This window comes from Cryptomeria japonica, chromosome 4 (assembly GCF_030272615.1).
Source record: "Cryptomeria japonica chromosome 4, Sugi_1.0, whole genome shotgun sequence".
NCBI classification, from domain to species: Eukaryota; Viridiplantae; Streptophyta; class Pinopsida; order Cupressales; family Cupressaceae; genus Cryptomeria; species Cryptomeria japonica.
In genome coordinates, this window is record NC_081408.1 from 613,885,704 (window position 1) to 613,905,814 (window position 20,111).

Here is a 20,111-nt window from a genome sequence, read left to right on the forward strand (position 1 = left end):
CATTCAAAGAAGAAGATAGAATTCTGAGTGAAATGAGAATGATAAGCTAATCCCCTCTTCCTATTTGAAATGAAAAAGAATTGATCGATTGAATTATGTTGTGCAAAAGTGACAAAGAACTAATTATAAGTTGAGATCAGAATATGGGATGAAGCTGTGCACCTGGATTTGGCAGTAATATGTTGAGACGAAGTCGCCTTGCGAATTTGAGGAAAAGTTGCCCGAACTGTGGCAGGAATGTACACGGTCCTCCGGAAAATTCACGAAACAAAAAGGGTTTTTCTGCCTCTGCAAATGGAGCCTGAATCTGAAAGTACAGCTGCGCACCTACAACCTACACACAGAAAAGAGAGGAAATGGGTTGGGATTGGGGGTTTGCCTTTAGGTCAAACCCCAGTTTTGGAATTAACCAAGTAATGAAAGAAAGTACTTGCAAGTGAATGTAAATGAAAGACTGAAATGTAAATCACCTCAAGGGAGGTTGTGATAGCAATTTTGATAGAAATTCTTGTCTGTAATTGAATGTGGGAATCAATCTCCTCTTCAGTGGTTGAATCCTTGACTTAAATGCAACACCTAGCCTTGAAGGGAGACTTGAGAATGCTCAATGCTGGAAAGGAATGCTTGAATGCTCTTGAATGCTTGATCTCATGTAAACTTACCACTCATCCCACTTATGCAAATGAGAGAACAAATACAACTTAAATACATGTCAATTAGGGTTAATGAAACTGATTTTCGTCACAGGCCGACATCGAGGAATTTTTTTCACTCATTGCACAACCTACAATGCATGCTTAGGAAAGGTCTTGCCCCAAAATAGGTCAAGGACAGGGGCACCACACTCTTGTCCGAGGGGGAACATGGGCGCCACACCCCTATCCTACCCCTTTATCTAGGTCAAAGTGTAGACAGGGTGATGTGAAGGCCAAGGAAGAAGAAGAATCTGAGGGTTGAGTAGTCTCTGGTCTCCGATCAGGCTAGAGGATTCGATCTTGCATGCATGAGGACCTTAATGTGGTTGAAAATTGCTAGGGTCACAATTTTATGACACTACAATAACCAATGTGGACATTGTCACAATGGTAATGGCATGGAGACTTGAATTGAGGGAGACGGAAGATGTGATTGTGTGGGTTCTGAGGGGATGCATGGATGATGACTAGTTGTGTGGGTTAAATGTTCTCCTAGAATTGGCATTTCCTGGTGCAAGGTTTGATGTGGGTAAGGGTTTAGAAATTGGTGCGGTGCACGAGGTCTGAGAGCTATAACCCTTCATGTGGTGGCTGTTTGGTATGAACCATGATGAAAGGAGAGCAGAGACTGCCATAGGGTGGGACTCCATGAAGATTTACCTGAGGGAGAAAGAGGCGGAGAGTCAGGTAGCTAGAGAATGTGTGCATTCAACACATGGAGGGAAGGCAAAGGGGAAAAAGAAGACTTTGGATAGGGTGAAGGCTTGGTAGGGAAGTAAGAAGATGGTGCAGGGTGGTGTAGTATTGTCGGTGACTAGGTCGAGTGGAATGGGTGAAGATGCGAGGTGCTATGTGAGAGATGAGCACTAGCCCTCTTTCTATTGTTTTTTGTTTTGCTTGTCAATTTTTTTCTTAATGTGGTCTTTCTGGATAAGCTTTTTGATGTGGCTAGTAAAAATATTCATGGGTGACTGTAAATGATATACAAGCTTTGGTAGGGTAGGGGTTTAGGGTGAATGCAGGTTTGGAAGGGTTTTGTCATGTTTTTTTTGATGATTTGTTATAATTTTTGTACATCACAGAAGGGATGGCATAAATTTTTGACACGGATAGATATCAACTTTGGGTAAACAACTTCTAAGTGGATGTAATGGTGAATGGTGTAGTTCTCTGTAGGGGTTTGAGGTAGTGACTGGTCTGGGTAGGAGGATTTTTTTTTAAATTGAAACTGGAAACTTTTATCTATATGCTATGTAATACTCTTTTAATATATTAATAAAATCAATCACTATTGCCGACCAAAAAAAAGAACATATATCTAACAAAAATTTGTTATCTTATTGGTTCTCAAAAATTTGAAGTTTTAAATTTTTATCATTATTTGATTTTTTTTATATGTTATGAATTGTATTTATATTTCCAATACATCTTTATAAAAAGATGTTAATACATATCAATTTCAAATTATTTTATTTAATCAATTTTTAATAGTTTTATTTAAAAATATGTTTTCATTAGATTAATCTAAGAGAGGCCTCAACCATTACATAATCACTAAAGAAAAGAAACCAGAGTCTCATGAGGAGTGAGAACCCCAAACTAGAGATTCGGCTGATAAAAAGGAACAAAACCCTAACAACTGAAAAAGATCCTGAAGATGGGTAGTCTGTGTCGGACCCGACTCCTGGCCCCGTTGATGTATGGGGCAAAATAGATGATCCTGATCCTCCTCCCTCAACTGCCACTACTTTGGCTGCCTGAGGAAGTTTTTTGATGAATAGCTTGTTTTTTTTGTTTCCGGTCGCTAGCCGAGTGACTCTTGCGGGGTGATCTTGTATCCCCCGACCTTTTTTTTGTGAATATGTACTTTAATATTTTTAATTAATAGAGAAGGCCTATTCATAAAAAAAAAAAACTAAAAAACAAGAATAAAGACTAGACTATAAGCTAATAAAAACAAAAAGAGAGATGGAGAGTCTCTTGTTCGAACCTTTGTCTGAGGAAATAGTACAAGACTCTAGTGTAGCTTTCACCCTCGACACCGATGACTCTATCACTATAGAAAGAGATGACTCCATGTGTCATCCCTTTTTAGCATGCCTTTTGTCAATTATCTCTTACATATTCCTTTTGAGGGTTGACTACTTGTGTTGAAGCTCCTCCATCTTTTAAAAAAAATATGTTACATGTAATTTTTAATTTTTTGAGATTATCATTCATTAGTATTATTATTAGATTAAATATATAATTTCTCTAAGATGGACATGTTAATTTATAGTTACATTTTATAGATACTTATTTATATTTCTATTTATTGCAATGCTAGTATATAACACTATTATGAAATTACTAAACCTTATATACATTATCAATAATATAAGATATCTATTTATCTAATATAAAATCTATGCATGATAAATAAGAGTATAGTTCAATATAAATATTTTACTATATCACAAATAAATCTTTAATTATGTAATGAATATAATATATCATATTTGATATCTATTATAATTTATATTGTATTTTATTTGTAATATAAATATATTATCTTAATTAAATATTTTTATTTAATTCTAATTAGTCAATTGACTTAAGGGAGTCTCACCCCATAAAAGGTAAAGAAATAAAATTCCAAAAAGTGAGTGTTCTAATAGAGGATCAATTTGTTAAATTGACATTACTTGTCATAAGACCCTACATGATATCATCTTTCTTATTCTATGCTATTGTTGCTAAATACTTTTAGTTATTACTATAAACACAAAATAGCCTCAATCAAATCATCTAGAGAAAAAGAGAAATCCATGGATTCGATCTTAGAGACATTTGCAATGCTTACCAATGAGCTTGATGATGACACTCTAAAACTTTTTCCCACATGGCTGACTAGGAACATCATCCACAAACCATTGCAATTTAGGGCAACAATGGACACGACACTACTTCCCCACTACAAATAAACAGGGAAATATTTAATTATTTGATCTATTTTTATATTTTAAATTTATTATTATTTATAATGATAGACAAACATTATTTTTTGTCGAAATTTCTAAAAAAATTTATCTTAAAATTGGTAAATTTGAAATCTTTTTAGCGCTTATTTTTCATTTTCTAAATTGAATCCAAGGCTTAATTTTAAGATTTTTGGTTAATTTTAGCATCAAATTATGGTAATGAAAGTGTAAATATGACATTTATAGTAAAGCATAGAGTGTTATCAATGCAAATATCCAGCTTTTCAAAATTTAAAATATTTGCATGAAATATAATTAATTTCTAAGAAAAAATTATAAATTTAGATTGGTCTTTTTGTAGGCTATATATACCTACACGAACCCTATAGATAAACTTTTGTTATGTTCAATTAGGTTCTACTTGTGTGTATTTAAAATACAATATCAAAATGTAACCCAACTTAAAAAGTATGTATGCATTCCAAATTAGAAAGTATTTTTTCACCGTTTCAAGAGATAATATTTAGACTATCCTAAGAATTTTGTTTAAACTAAGAAGATGAAGTTCACTAAACTAAGGTAATAGAATTAAAACTGAAAGATTGATGTTTACTATAACTGGTGAAAATTTGAAATAATATTTTGTCATGCATTTTGTCAAACAGTTCATTGCCTCGATAAGCAATTGATTCTAGTGCCCCCCCTCCATTATATGCTTCATGCCATGAATGATCGTGAAGAAATGAGATAATATATTTGTTCTAAACACATGTTTCATCTTTTTGGGATCAAGATCTTCAATATCAGGATATAGGTGTTGTTTAGCTACATTGTTCATCAATACATCAATCTACCCATACACTCTAACAACGTCCTCTATAACCTTCTTACATTGATCATGGTATCCTAAATCAATCACATGAATTTTCATGGGGTTTTTAGCATAGGGTGCCTTGTATTTTATTAGTTTCTCAAGAGTTTATTTTGCATCCTTTTCCTCTATAGGGAATAAATACATGAATGCAATAATAGGGCCAATCTTAAACTCCACACACTAAGCAACATATTAATCTTAGAGAATGTTAGTCAATTATGAGTGTTCAACACTTTTAAGTCTAGAAGTGTATTCTTAGTGTGACCACACACCTCAAGAAACATATTAAGCCTAGAAAATGTCATTCAACTCTAAGTGTTTAACACTTTTAAGCCTAGAAATGTAAACTTAATGTGTGTGATTTAAGTCATTCCTAAGAAGAGCTCCTCCTAAAACAAAATGATGACACATTGTTCTTCCAATGCTTGAACCTCTCCCTGTTATAAGAGCGACTTTTCCCTTGAGTTTTTTTGCAGGCACATACATAGGTGCTATTGATACAATCCTTGAAATCATCAAGTACTCTAATCTAGGATGGGACATCTAGGACTGTGGAGGAGATGAGATAGATAAGGGATAGGAAGCTATTATCAAGAAAACACCATATCAATCTAGCAGAATAACTCTATGGATGGTGTAAAGCCAAAACTTAGTGATCAGGAGAAGTGAAATGTATAGTAGAATCCACATGAATAAGCTATTATAATAATCAATATTTTTAGTGGTGCTGATTTTTTTTTGATAAGTCATAGCCGAAGTAGTATTTTTTAGCTTTTTCTCTAGAGCTAAGAACCAGTCATGTAAAATTGAACCCAAGACCTCCCATGTAGGAGACTCATAACTAACCGCTACGTTGTGGGCTCATCCCCATTTTCAGTGAAGTTGATTGCCTATAAGATAAAAAAAATTACAATAAATGCTAGAACAAAATAAGTAAAAAGAAAACACCTAGAGTCATATGTTGGACCTCTTTAATTAGGACTCTTGTGTGAGGCACATACATCTGTACAATGCGCTATCAACCATATTAATTTTACAATTCTTCTCAGTAGAAAATTTGTTGCAGCCCCTAGAATCCATGTAACTACACTTATGATGAAGAAAAATACTAGTAGCACTTCTAGCTATGATGAAAACAAATAAAAAATAATTTAATATATAGATTTAAATAAAAAATAACAAAGAGAAGAAAACTGAACAAAAAAATAATAATTTTATGAATGTCTCTTAATAGAGACCCACAGGCTACAAATGGAGAAAGTTTTTTGAGTGTCAAGGATCTTTTAATGAATGGTTGAACCCATGCTTTACTTTGACAACATCCATGGAGAAGCCAAGATGTAGATATAAGAAAAATAATATCTGTTTTAATCTTAGTGTATCTAGGTATCCAAACAACTATGATAGTGTAAAGAGTATATTTATAATAAATATGGATGGATTTGCATAAATGTTTTGATGAGATTCGTGCCACTATCCTTGATAACATAAGGCTTAATGATGAAAAACAATCCTAAGATTTCCTTTTTTATTTCTTGTCATAGCCACCTTATCTATCAATCATTTATTGTTTAGGTGGTAGATATTTAATTCTAGTATTAGATACACCTTCCCCAATTCTGACACATGGTGTCCCTTGCATACTCTTGGTTTTCAGATTCCTTCTCTAGTTTTTGCTTTTGGTTTCATTATGTTAGCTACGAGGAGAGACCTTATTTAGATAGAGCAAGACAACTACAATTATTTCAAAAACAATGCAAAGTTGTGGCCGAAGGTGGTGAAGAGATGTAGGGTTTTGACCTAGCCTAATATTTGATCAATTTACCCAATCATGGGTGAAACGCCAAGTTAAAATTGGGTGAGTGGCTTTTTTAGTTTCTACAAAGAATGTCATTGTTGTTACTAGTTTATCTCTAGAAGGAGCAACTTTCCCCAAAAATCGAAGGAGGCCTTTAAAGATGACTTTAAGAGTTTGTCTAAGCTAGGTGAAGGGGTCTTGAGACTACATAGTGGTTTTAATAGGGAAGACCTTCCTGGGGTTTGGAAGGATGTGGAATTAATGTTCATGAAGTATTTCACAATGGATGGGAGATTCAAACAATTCCATAACCAACTCTTTCCCAAATTTCCCGTTCTAGGTTTTCTCCTCTTTATCCTAGTCGGTTGTTTCAACTAAAACCAAGAGTACTCTCCCTCTCCACCAAGGCCTAATGCTAAGGCTTAATAAATTTCACTTGGCTTTGAACCCATCTAATGGGACCCCTTTGATTTCTTCTGGCCCCATGTCAGAATCTAACCTAGTTGTGGAGCCTTCTGGATACTCTATTTCAAAAATTGATCCATATTTGGCCTCCTCATACAAGACTAAACTTTTCCCTACCCCCTTCAACCCCACGTTAAGCTCCCCTTCGTTGGCCCATGGTGTTTCTACTCTCAAGATTGATTCCCCTGCTCTAGTCGATAAAGTTTCTAGGCTAGAAGAGGCGGTTGATAGATAGGATGCGATCATTTGTTGTCTCCTCTCCCAATTGAGTGTGGCCAAGAATAAGATTAATAAGATGGAAGTGGTGGTTGAGGCAGAGGTTCGTTGTGACAACTATGCATTGGATGAAAATGATGAGAGGCTTTAGAAGGTTCCCAATGAGATGGCCAAAAAATTAGAAAGGTGGGAGAGAGTGGAGGATAAACTTAAGGATCTCAATGCAAATATTACTCAAAGGGATGAGAGGAAATACATGGTGGAGTTGAAGGATAATCATGAGGCTTTGAAAAGAAAAGTAGAGGATATAGAACTTATGAAGGAAAAGAGAAAGAGACATCTAGAGTTTCCTTCTATGACGTTAGACTCCCTCACTTCTATTGTTAAGGCTACTTCAAATTCAGTAACTTTGGCATCAGGGAAAGACTCAAACAACAAGCTATCTCTTTCTGAGAAAGTTAAATTTTTATGCCATGAATGACAAGATAATAATGCCCCCACTCAGTAGACCATTCCTTTGTGTCTTTGGTGGGTGGTTGGTTGTGTGGTCTATTTTTTGTCTCTCTATGTAGTAGTTCTATGCTGGTCAACTGCTAATTTTTTGTATTTTTTGGTATTACCTATAGTGTTTTGGTTGGATGTGCACTCCTCATGCACCCCAAATATTTTCTCTTTGGCAATTATGTAACTTTTTTGGGCCTATCTTGCTTTAATTAATAATAACTATATACACAAATACAATAATGTTATAAGGTTATTAAACTTATCTATGTTTCTCGTATATTTTATGCTTATTATTTTTGTTTGTTGGCTCCTCAATAATTGTTGTTATCATATTCATGTCATTACACTCAAGCACTTGTTGTCATTCTAGTTACACCTCTTAGTGTAATAATGTATTTTTAAGCCATTTTACATAAGCTTTATTTATAATTTTATTAAAAGATATATATCTCTTAAAATTTCATTATCAAGAGTTTTGACTATCTTTAATGTAATCTAAAATATATATTTTATTCATTTATAATAATAGAAAATTATTACTATTTATTAAAATTTCTAAAAAATATACTTCTTATATTTGAATTTATTTTAGAAACCACACATAAATTATGAATATTTTCTTTGGAATTAAGCCATTTGGATGATCTTTTATTAGAGATCTCTATTGTATCTTAGCTCTTAACGAGCTCTTATTCTGTTTATGAAAGCTTAGAAATCATTCTATCCATAGGAATACATGTTCACACACTCTCAAGGTTCGATACTTCTTAATATTCTGAAAATTGATAACATTAAATATGTGAGGATCAGAGAAATTATAAATAATCAAAATCAGAAATTCAGTAAAACACAATTCACAATTAATCAAATCACTCAATGAAATATAAGATGAATGCATGAAACAAAGAATACAATTAGAAATTATACCTTCACATAAACATCTTGCTTAACTCTCTTGTTCTACAATTTTAAATAGTTGAAATCACAATAACCTTATTATAGCACAACAATTTTAAGTTTTGCAAGTATAGCATGGATACTCAATGATTGTAGATGATCAAATAGCACGGGAGATGGTAACTTTGTGAATAGTTTTCAATATCATTTAATGGTTGAGCTTGACTAAATAGATCAATAGAAAGAAATGGCTAATAAGATAAGAGTGATTATTTTAGGAAATGAACTTGTTGCTTGATTTAGTGAAGTAGATGCATGAAATAAAAAGTGGCAGAAAGACTAGAAGTGAGTGTGAGCTGAACTAAAGAAATTGAGGTGTACAAGTGATCTATACAATTAAATAAATAAATTATTTAATTTAATTTGCATATTTGAGAAATAAGTAGAACATTTAATTTATATATTTTTAGAATAAATATATATATATATATATATATATATATATATATATATATATATATATATATATATATATATATATATATATATATATATATATATATATATATAAAAGAATGAATTAACATTAAAATGATTTTATTTAGTTTTGAAATAATAGTTAGCTAATTAAATAATTAAATTTTTTATTTAATTAATATTTATAAGAAAAATAATGGAGAAGATAATTAAAAAATAAAAAAATTAAAATTATAGAGGAAAATAGTTAACTAGTGGATTTATTAAACTATTAAAATTTATTTAATTAATTTAGACAAAATGGAGGGAAATTTTGAAATTTAAATAATTAAATATTTAAATATATTTAATTATAAGGGATCAATAGGTTTTAAGTTAGCTTAATGAAATCATTTGATTAATATTAGAAGAATGATTGATGGGATATGATGAAGAAATGCATCTATCATTTTTAGATGTCTACATTTTGTCCCTCTTTGAGACAATGTTCATTTATAATGTTGTTTTAAAGAAATAATGATCTTATAAAAAATTCTTGCGAGAATATGCCCCAACCAATTGACAGACAAAGGTAAAATACCACCTCAAGAGGTTGGCTAAGTGAAGGAAAAAGAAAGCTATATAATGCATGATGCACGAGTGGGGCTTTAAGGGGATATAAATAGGGGTAGGGGGAGTAAGCTATCCTTATTTGTATTCTCCCAAGTTCTCAATTTTACATCCTAAAAAATTGGAGTATTAGGAAATCATTGTAAGATCATCATGTGGAGTGGGTGCAAACTCACGATTGGCTAGAGGACTGTGGACTCAAAATATATATCTATCTCTAGGTCCTTGAGTCACATTTTAGGTATATTTATTAGGCATTAGAGTTTATAAAATTCAAAAGAAAAATAGAAAGTATAAAATTATGCTTCTATAAGATGAAATTATGCTTTTATATTTAAACTGAGCTATTGCAATTGTATAATTGCATTGTTGTGGCCCACTTGTAAAGAAATAAAAATGTTATGGGAAACTATGCAATTTCTTGAAAAATATGCTTGTGTAGGTTTTCATCTACAATAATTATATAATTGCACAAATGCTAGATAACAAGGCTTAAATGATAAGTAATGGTCCAATTATGTCTCATCTTGTGCAACTATTTTGTTCAAGGTTTTGTAGTAATTTTTTGAGTTAAGTACTAATGATATTTGACTTAGTTATTGTAAATCAATTGATGTTGAGGGAGCACCATCCACTATCAAAATTATTTTGACTTGATCTGACTAAGCTGATGTGTAAGTTATAGGGATGGTTGACTTATGGTGTTCTATATTTATGCTTGAGATTATGACTAATCTCAACATGATTACAACACTATTTAAGTTATGAAATAACTAGCACAACTTACTTTACTTACCAAATCTTGAGATTATTGTGACTCTAAAGGATGTTTGGAGGATTCCATACATTCATATTTATGGGAGGCAATTCATATATGATACTAATAGTGGGTAGATTGCACTTAGCCAATGTTACAAACAAATGACTTAGAGGTCAACTATGGTAAGATTGATTTGTAGTGCATAATGGGTAGCTTTGATGCATTGCCAATAGTAGTAGGGGTTACTGGTGGGATGTTATTGCTAGATAAGAGATTGAGAGAATCTTGATTGGGTGGGGAGGTACCATGAAGAGGATGATATCTAATGGTATCATTTTTCAATGGCGACCTTGCATAATAGCTCATTTATATTGGGATATGCATCATATAGTTTATATAGGGGAAGCCAACTTGGCATGTACTGTGAAGTTGCTTCATAATTTAGTGTGGGAGAACATTGTTGTTGCTTATCCAATTTTTCATACAATGTAGGGTGTTGATTAATAAGGTAAGAAAGCTTGTAAAGATCACTTAAAATTTTTGTTTGCAAATTTAAAACTTAAATATTAACACTTCAAATGTGTGATTGCACAATCAAATCAAGAAATAAAGAGCCATAATACATGTATCACTATATTTACAAGTACAACCCCCTAAAGGAAAAAAATATATCATAGAAAGAGAGGTAAGTATACTACTAATCAAGAAATATTATACAAGAAGACACATCTTTAAATAATTCTATAGAATTCAATAGCATTTAAATACCTACATAGCTAAACAAAAAAATTATTTCATCACAAGATCAATGTCCCAATTTATACAAACTTGTGCAAGAGAAAACCATTGTGGTATCCCAAAACAATAAGAAGAAAACTAATTTGAAAAATCCCATGCATACCTTCTTAGAATCATCAAATTCAGCCCAAAACAAGCACTTACAAATGCCCTTACAATTGTCATAAGGCATCTCACCAAGGTAGGAACCTATGGACCAAGATAGCAATATTCTATCATAAATATTGTCATAGCATTTATGATATATATCCTAATTGTCATAGATTCTCCTATAGAAGCATATATGTGTACAAACAACCTAAAATATAATATTCTAAAGGGAATATGTCTAGCCATTTTTTTCTTAGGTAAATTCCAAACAATGAATGTAACTTCTTCTTTATATGAGCTCTTTTACCACTATTGGTATAATGGTTTCATCCCTTATGGGTAACTTCAAAATACCACTAGGAGACTAAATAATATGATTTATAATGTTTATGACGCCTATATCCTAAAATTCTTCCACTTAATATCATACATTATAGATCACGCCCATAGGAATACAAAAAAGAAAGAAAATAAAGTATAGTGATCACTTAGGCCGATGGCCTTCTCGCACCAAGAGAACTTATTCATGGTAACTAGATTTGTAATATTATCCAAATTATCAATCTTTTCAATCAAGACCTCGCCAATCTCAACCATTTCTCACACAAAGTGATATTAAACATCAACATGCCTAGTACAAGCATGATACGTTGGATTTTTGGCCAAATAAATGACACTCTGTCTATCACAATTGATCCTCAAAATCTTTCAAATAAAACCAATACCATTACTAATTCTCTATAATCATATCAAACTCCTAAGAGGCATGTGTAGGAGCAATATACTCTACTTCAATGGTAGATAGTTCAACTGTGCATTGTATCTTACTCATTCAACTCACTGTTCCTCCAAACAAAGTAAACTCATAGCCATTAGTGGACCTTAAGCTTTTTAAGTCACTTGCCTAATCTACATCAACAAGATAGGGTTTGTTTATGTAGATTAGGCAATGACTTAAAAGTTTTAAGGTCCACTAATGGCTACGATATCTACATTAAACTACCAACATCACTAGCATAAAGAACATTATATATCTCTTAAATATCATCGTAAGTATTAGGAAAAATGTCTAAACTTAACTTAGTACCAACTAGAAGAACAATTTACACCTTTAAAAACCTATATTTTAAACCTTTGTAAAATAGTATCATGTCCATACTTACTCTTACTCAACCAAAGATTTCTATGAACCTGATCCCTATTGATCTCCATCCCAATCTTAAATATATCTTATAGCCCTCATGTCCTTCATATCAAATATGTCATAAATACACCATAAATATGACTTTTCAACTCCCTAATTATTGAATTATTACCAATAACAATGTCATTAACATAAAGGATGATAAGATCTACTCCTGTTGGTTCTACTTCTACTGTTGTTTTGTCCCAGCCTGTTGTTGCTCTGCAGTAGCCCCTTGTTGTTATGTTACAACACTCTGTTGACACTTTTGATTGTAACCTTGCGGGGTCTCTCCTGATTGATCTCCCTTTTGATGGTCCTAGTGACAGTATCGCCTGGACTGTGGTTTCTCGCAGGCGGAAGGGGAAGTCTTCTCTTCTCCCCCAAACCCCCCCTTGTCTAGTTTTGGGTGTCTCTCCCATTCCTTGATTGGGGTTTTGGGTGTTTTCCGGTTTGACAGGGATCTCTTTGGCCTGTCTAACAGTGTTTTGTTCCTTACTGCCTTTGGGTTGTTTTTTTGTGAACATCAAGATTTTTGGTGTTGATTGTATGCGGTTGATAGGTTTTTACTATGTTAAGGCTCAGTGCCCTAGTTAACGTTGCTTTACTAATAAAAAATATAAAGGATGATAATTAGTATTTGATCATTAATAGCCTTCATATAAACACAATGATCCCAGTTATTTCTAACATAACCCAACTTTTATACGAAGGAATCAAACATTTGGTACCACATGATGGGTGACTATTTGAAACTATACAATGACTATTTTAACCTACAAAATAGGTATTCTTTTCCATTCACAACAAAACTGTTAGGATTTCACATATACATCTCCTCCTCAAGATCCCCATTTATGAAATAAATTTCAACATATACCCGGTCAATCTAAAAATTACAAGTAGTAGCAATAGATAGTAGGAATTTATTAGAGATTAGCTTAGCAAAAACTAGAAAAATTTACCAAAATCAACTTCCTCTCTCTATGAGTAGCCCATGACCACTAGTTTGACCTTGTACTGCTCTAACCAACCATTTGCATCAAACTTCTTCTTAAATAGCCACATGCTTCCAATGAGCTTCCTTCATTTGGGAAAACTAACATGATCCCAAGTGTCACAACTATCCAAGGGCACCATCTCCTCCTGCATGGCCTATATCCAAGATTCACTTTCCATGGAAGAGAGAGCCTTCCTAAAAGATCTAGGTTCATCATTAGCATCTAATAATGAAAAATTTAAATAGAAATCTAGTGGGCTACACCTACCAATAGGATTCTATTGTCTTGTAGACCTTCTCAAGATAGGAATGTTATTTTTAAGTTTTTGACCTTTAAATAGGTATGGCTTATATGGTGGTTGGATGTCAATTTGAAAATTTCTATTTGTTATTTACGGAGCATAAATATAGTTTTGTTTTTCACACAGTAGAATGTTGCACCTATGGACTTCAAATATTTTAGATTGTGCAAATAGAGCATGTTGAAGTTACTAAGCTCCCAAAGCTTTGTACTTGGGCCTTTAAGAAAAAAAGAACTACATCATGTCCATCATGTTCAGCTCAATTTCTTAAAAGTGTCTACTCATTGCCTTCCAGTATTGCTGGTTCACACCCTCAGATGTTAACATATCTAGAACCATGTTCTTTCCCCTGCCATACCAGAATTCAGAATAGTGATAAGGAGAGCGCAATAATATATACAGATGAGATAAAAGGTCCCAACACACCACCACAGCCCGAATTGTGTGCGCTTTAGCGAAATTCATTGCTGGCCGATTTCCTGTTTCTATGCAATGATTTTGATTGTACTATGATAGTTATGAAACCTATCATTCAGACCAGTGGAATTCCAAAAGTATAGCAAAGGATCACACACAACTCTTTCCTTTATCACTGTAAAACTTTGGGCGAATAAACCTAGACTTGCATGTTTCTGGGCAACCTTTTTGCTAATATAATGGTTATTTACTAAATCCAAAATTCAGATTGATCATTTACCAAAACTATAGAAAAAGGGTCTTGGAGAGGGATGACAGTAGCAGTGAAAATTTGATAAACATGTTTATCTTATAGATTTATGCGTGGATACAATTGTGTACTGATTTTTGTTTCAAACTTTTCATCTCTTTTTGGAATCCATCTTCAGAGAATTAATAGATGAAATACATGTGTTTTGGATTGCTTTAATGGTCCCTTAATGGGTTGAAGTTGGCCAAATGCATGAATAATGATTTTTTAGAAAATTTCAATTGTTGTTTATGCTTATGCATAAGAGGCCTCCAAGAGTTATAAATCATCAATCCTTATTAATATTGTTATCATGTTGCATAATCTTTATCGCTTCTCTATCTGTCTCTTCAAACAGTAATCCTCCATTGCCAATAGTTGAGACAGTAGCCTCGTTAGTGTAAATACCATCTTTATTGCAAAAGAATATTTCTCCCCAGGCTAATTTTTCGATCCTATTATACTTTACAGTTTACACCACGATTGTGTTCCTTTTTGTTGACAATTTATGCCATCCCATTGGAATATTTTTGATAAAACATTGTTCTTTATGATTAAACTAAATGCTTTTGTTTTTGAGTTTTGTAAGTTTAATCCCTTTATGTCTATTTCACTGTTGTTCTTGCTAACTTGTGTATTCTAACTCCTATGTTGTTCTTGCTAACTTGTGTATTCTAACTCCTATTACCCTGTACTGTAGAGAGCTCTTTTTCTATCCATGAAAACATGGATATTGAGACCCGTCTACGTTTTGCATACACCTCTACCAAGCCACTAGGAACTATAACATACACCTCTACCAAGCCACTAGGAACTATAACATCTAGCAAAAACCTCTACCAAGCCACTGACAACTATAACATCCAGCAAAAATCTTGATCAAACAAAAACAAAATTGTTCTCCCACTCTCTTGGCAGGAACTTCGCCGCTCTGCAGCTCTTGTTTTATATTGACTTAAGCTTGATAATAGAACTGATAGACTATATCAGAGAATTCTGTTTCAGATCACTGCATGTTGCAGAGTTTCTATTCTCGCTGAAAGACAACTAATTCAACCTAATTAAACCCACTGAGGATTCAAATTTAAGGAAAACAGTGCAACTGGCTTTAAAGATCAAATTAAATATGAGGGTAAGGTTGTTTGAGACATGCTTAGTTTCTCTCTTCTGCAATTGTCTAAGAATCTGATGCGCACCCATCCATTTAAAATTGGCACTCACGTGCATTCTAACATATTCATTTGAACTCCTGCTTGAATAAACTTTTCATTGTTAATTTCATAGTGAATAATAAGATAAAGGGCTTGAAAGTGTCACTTAACAAAACAAAAACAAAAAAGTAATTCAACAATCTTAAATATGAGCTTTTATTTTGTAGTATCAAAATATTGGAATAGAGAAGTGTTGCAGAAAATTTTGATAAACTAAAAACTTTCACAATACAAACAGATAAGTTATAGCTTGAAATGGTCAAACCTAACAATTTCAACCAGTAAGTTTATATCAAGAAGATAGCGAATTACATGGTTCATCATTAAAGGGGAAAGCAGGGTAATCTTCTCTTAACTGTTGCACAAATAAAGTCTCCTCTCATCATTTATACAAATGTTTTAATTCTCCAAATATGAAGAGACATCAAGGAAATGAAGAGGCGGGGAGAAGAGGAATAGTCAGATAACAGTTGGGCTTCACATACTCAACAAGGAGCAACACTGAATCTTTTCTGCTTGCTGATAGAATCCAAATTTATAGACATTACAAAGTTTTTTCTATTTATTTTTAAAAATTCTGACAATAATTGTATAAAAAAAATTTCCAACTTCAAAAAGAAAATCACATAAACCATTTTAAATGTTAAATAATGAAAACATATATCAAAGAAATCTTGTCATGAAAATAGATTATTTGGAACTATTTTGTAGTATCATCAAGATATTTATATGCCTTTGCTTCAGGACCTAATCATCTCAAGAGACTCTGGGTTCCCGCTGCTCAGGAATGGTAACCTTCGACCTTATAAATGTCTGAATTGAATTTGGGAAGGTGAGGGTTATTAGCTACTCTGCTACGAGTTAGTGGATAGGCAATGTTTAGATGTCTTCGTATCTTCTGTAATATCCATGCAGCCTGTCACTTTGTTTTAATGCTGTTTGTTTTAATGCTGTTTGTTTGTTTTAATGGAATCATAAAACAGAAGGCCCTCTGTATGGAACCAAGCAGTGAAGAGGTAACCAATAAAGAAGGGCTACAATACCGAATTTTTTCTTTTGCGAATAAACTTATTCCCTTCCCCTTCCCTTCCCCTTCTCTTCTTTTCTGAATAAAACTAAGAAATTCACTTCCTTCCCCTTCCACTCTGGAAAAACTGTAAGGAGGAAGGATCCAGCACTTCAACTTTCTATTCATTTCAAGAAAATAAAAGGTAATGGCAAAGGTTAAAGATTATAGATCTCGAGTCAGAAATAATATCATGTATTTGGGTACCACTGTGATTTATTTCCATGGACGAGCTGTGGTCAATCCTTGACCGAATGGGGGACCAAGGATGAGATGGAGATTGCCAAAAAAATAAAGAATGCCCCTGGGTTTTCAACTTCATAACCAAATCTAGAGGTAAATCAAACCTTGCCAATCCACTGACATCTAAAATACAGAATATATAGGATAGAAAATAGGAGAAAATGTTGATTGTGTCATTAGTTTCATCTGTCATAATAAAGATCTCTCTTCAGCTTATTCCTTCCTTTCAATTATTTGGAAAGATTGCTAAGGAGCAAGGTTATAACAATTTAATTTGAAATTTATTTTAAAGAAATGTTAATGGTCTTGTTAATCTCTACTCGGATCTCATGAATGGAAGAGCTTGAATAGCCAGCACTGTAAACAGCCAGCATATCGACCACAATTGGCAACTTTTTACACAGAGCCTCCATGAACAAGGTTTGTGTCCTTTTATAAATGCACAGGTGATCCCATGGAGGATAGCATTGCTCAAACAAGAAAATTCAGACGCTTTACTCGAAAAGTCAGAGAAGCCTCTTTTTAAGTTCTTTTTCAGATAAAAGCTTGTGCAGGTGTTGCAGGGGAGCACTAGAGGTTTCAGAGCCCATCGTCATGTAAAACTTAACCTACTAAAATAATTTTAAAGCATCCACTGAGAAACGTTAGGAGTACCCTTTCCATGTGATCACAGCCTTCTAGCTTTCTTTGATATATTTACATAGAACTTAAATTTTAACTACTGAAGAACATGCCTATATAGTTGCAATAATACAAGTGATCTAAGCAAGCTTGTTCTCAGATGGTAAGAAAGAAAAATAAGTATACATCACCAAAATGAAGTTTTTGATGGTTTCAGTTCTATGAGAGTCTAGCATGTGAATCAAGCATTTGCCTCTTATGAAAAAATTCTTGTGAGTTTATGAGGTTCAGTGATCAAACACCATACCACACTTTTAAGGATGCCCAAGATTAAGTCTCAACAAGAGTATTATTGCCTGTATTTTGGCAAAATTCATTGTGAGCTGCTGAGGCCAATGCTCAAATTCTACCTCACAACTTTAAAGCTAGCTAAGAGATTATGGAACAATGGTTGTTTGCCACAAGTTATTGTGGGCTGAAAAGGCTTAATGCTAAAACACAACCCCACATTTATTAGGATGTTAAAGTTCAAAGCTCAATTAGTGGATTTTTCGAAACTTCATAGTGAACTGCTGAAACACAAAAAGCAAATACTACATGCAATCTCACCCTGCAAACTCTCACTATTTGACATTACTAGTAATTGTCAGAGAAGGGAGGCTTATAATGCACTAGAAACCCTAAAAGTTTTGCCACTCCAGAGCAGGATTTGGGGTGCAAATTCCATCATCATCCCTCTTTCTAGATAGCTTAGCAGTAGCTGGTGGTTATGTGCCTCTCTACAATACCACATAAAACCGCGCTTCTCTTGGGTATTTATACCAAGTTTCAATAGAACACATCGACATATCCATTGTTGAAAAAGCCCAAAATCCCATTTATCTGAACGAGAATTTCGTTCCACAACTCCCCGAGTACGATGGTTACGTTCCAGAACTCGCCAAGAGGATAAGACCTGCTATTTTCTGTTAGGGTTCACAGCCTAGAATAGGCCACTCATTTAATTGGTATTTAGACGGCGTAAGAAAACTCTCTTTTCATACTCAAAGCAAATTGAGATCATAAAAACATGAGAAAAGTTATAAATTACATAGAACAATGATTCTGTGATTCATGAAAGAAAAACCTCCTTTTCAAACATAATTCAATATTGGTGTACATACAGTTCATTTCCGCACTGTTGCTTCTCGAGCTTATGGAGCTCTCAACTTGATTTAGCCAAAGCACTGTTCCCCAGGAGTAGGACCAGGTATGTATCCATAATCCAAATACTGCAGCCCAAACACAACCGCAATGCCCACAAGGGTGAGATAAGAAAGGCCTTCTACTGCACCCAACAATCCAAATGGCCCACTGGGTAGGCCTGATCCTGTTTTCACTTTAGTATAAATAGACCATCCTATCAACCCAACTACTACCAAGAAACTTATGCCTTCCAGAGCACCCAGGGAGCCCCCTGGACCAGGGGGCAGCCCACACCCAGTTGTTTTCAAGGTGTAGAGAGACCATCCCACCACAGGATTCGCAATTAGGCCTCCCACAATTGCTGTGTTTCCAATGAGTCCTAGGGTTTCTGGTTCATCATCCACCTGCACTTTGGCTACCACCTTCATCAATCCATTTGCCGGTTTCCTGGATGAAAATGTTGATTTGGGGATCAGAGACCTGCTAGGAGGGTACAAGGAGGAGGGTGAGGGCAGTAACAGATGAAATGCCATGGCAATTGAAGGATATGGGGTTTATCCTCCTCAGAGATCGGCGTAGAATGTTTTTGGGTGTTTTGGTTTCAATGTGCATTCTGGTCCAATCATTTTATCTGTTTCAATTGAATCTTTTCCTTCAATAATTTCTCCCAATTGAATGCTGCGAATAGCACGAAAATAGAAGCCTTATATAATAGCAGGTTAAACGCTGTCGCTTGGTTTGGACTTGTTATTTGTAATCTTTTGGTTATAATTAATTAAGTTTTTGTGGATTTTTTTTTTTTATGGAGGTTGAGACTTGCAAGCACGACAGTCTAGCAAGGGCACAAAGCCCACAGTTCAGCAAGGGCATTTGTAGATATATATATATTTTTTGATGGAGGTCCAGACCTGCGAGCACAACAATCCAACAAGGGCATGAAGCCCACAGCCCAGCAAGGGCATTTGTGAATTTTTTTTTTTGATGGAGGTCTAGACCTGCGAACACGACAACCCATCAAGGGCATGAAGCCCGCGAGCTGCCAACCCAGCGAGGGCCTTCACAAAGGTAATTTTTGTCACTTGATACGGAGGCACGAGCCAATAGGCTGAACCTCTTCGGTTAAGAGCCAAGGATTGAGGGGTATCCATTCCGCCAAATTCACCCGAGGCCTCATCCCTTATGATGTCGGAGCCTTGCACTCAACAAAACTTGATCCCTGGTAGGCTCATTTGGAGCCAATCAACTTCACCAGTAGACCAAGGGTGATTGTGGATTTTGAACATAAAACCAAGGTAGTAAATTGTGAAAGGATAAATGGTCCCCAGTCTTCTTGGCCAAAATGTTTATGCACCTTCTCTCAAATTTGATTGAGAAGTTGGTTGTATTGTGAGGAATCATGTACAAATGTATAATATATTAAAAATTTTAATGACGATATTTATAATGAAGTA

At 34.1% G+C, this 20,111-nt stretch overlaps 1 protein-coding gene across 3 annotated transcripts; it reads right to left on the reverse strand.

Annotated features, from left to right (window-relative positions):
* Positions 1-11,225: 11,225 nt before the first annotated feature.
* LOC131032200 (uncharacterized) lies at positions 11,226-19,349 on the reverse strand. 3 transcript variants are annotated; one of them, XM_057963146.2, is made up of 2 exons: positions 18,639-19,349; positions 11,226-11,242 (listed from the first exon to the last, which is right to left on the reverse strand). In XM_057963146.2, exon 1 carries the CDS (start codon positions 19,191-19,193, stop codon positions 18,690-18,692), a length of 504 nt encoding a protein of 167 aa, XP_057819129.2. In that variant the 5' UTR covers positions 19,194-19,349; the 3' UTR covers positions 11,226-11,242; positions 18,639-18,689. The 3 variants fall into 3 exon arrangements, with proteins under 3 accessions (XP_057819129.2, XP_057819128.2, XP_057819130.2); XM_057963145.2 differs by lacking the exon at positions 11,226-11,242 and adding an exon at positions 15,893-16,064; XM_057963147.2 differs by lacking the exon at positions 11,226-11,242 and adding an exon at positions 17,713-18,457.
* Between the last annotated feature and the right edge of the window lie 762 nt (positions 19,350-20,111).

Excerpts from the sequence above, each read along its gene's own strand:
- LOC131032200 (XM_057963146.2), bottom strand. The coding sequence starts at position 19,193 with ATGGCATTTCATCTGTTACTGCCCTCACCCTCCTCCTTGTACCCTCCT.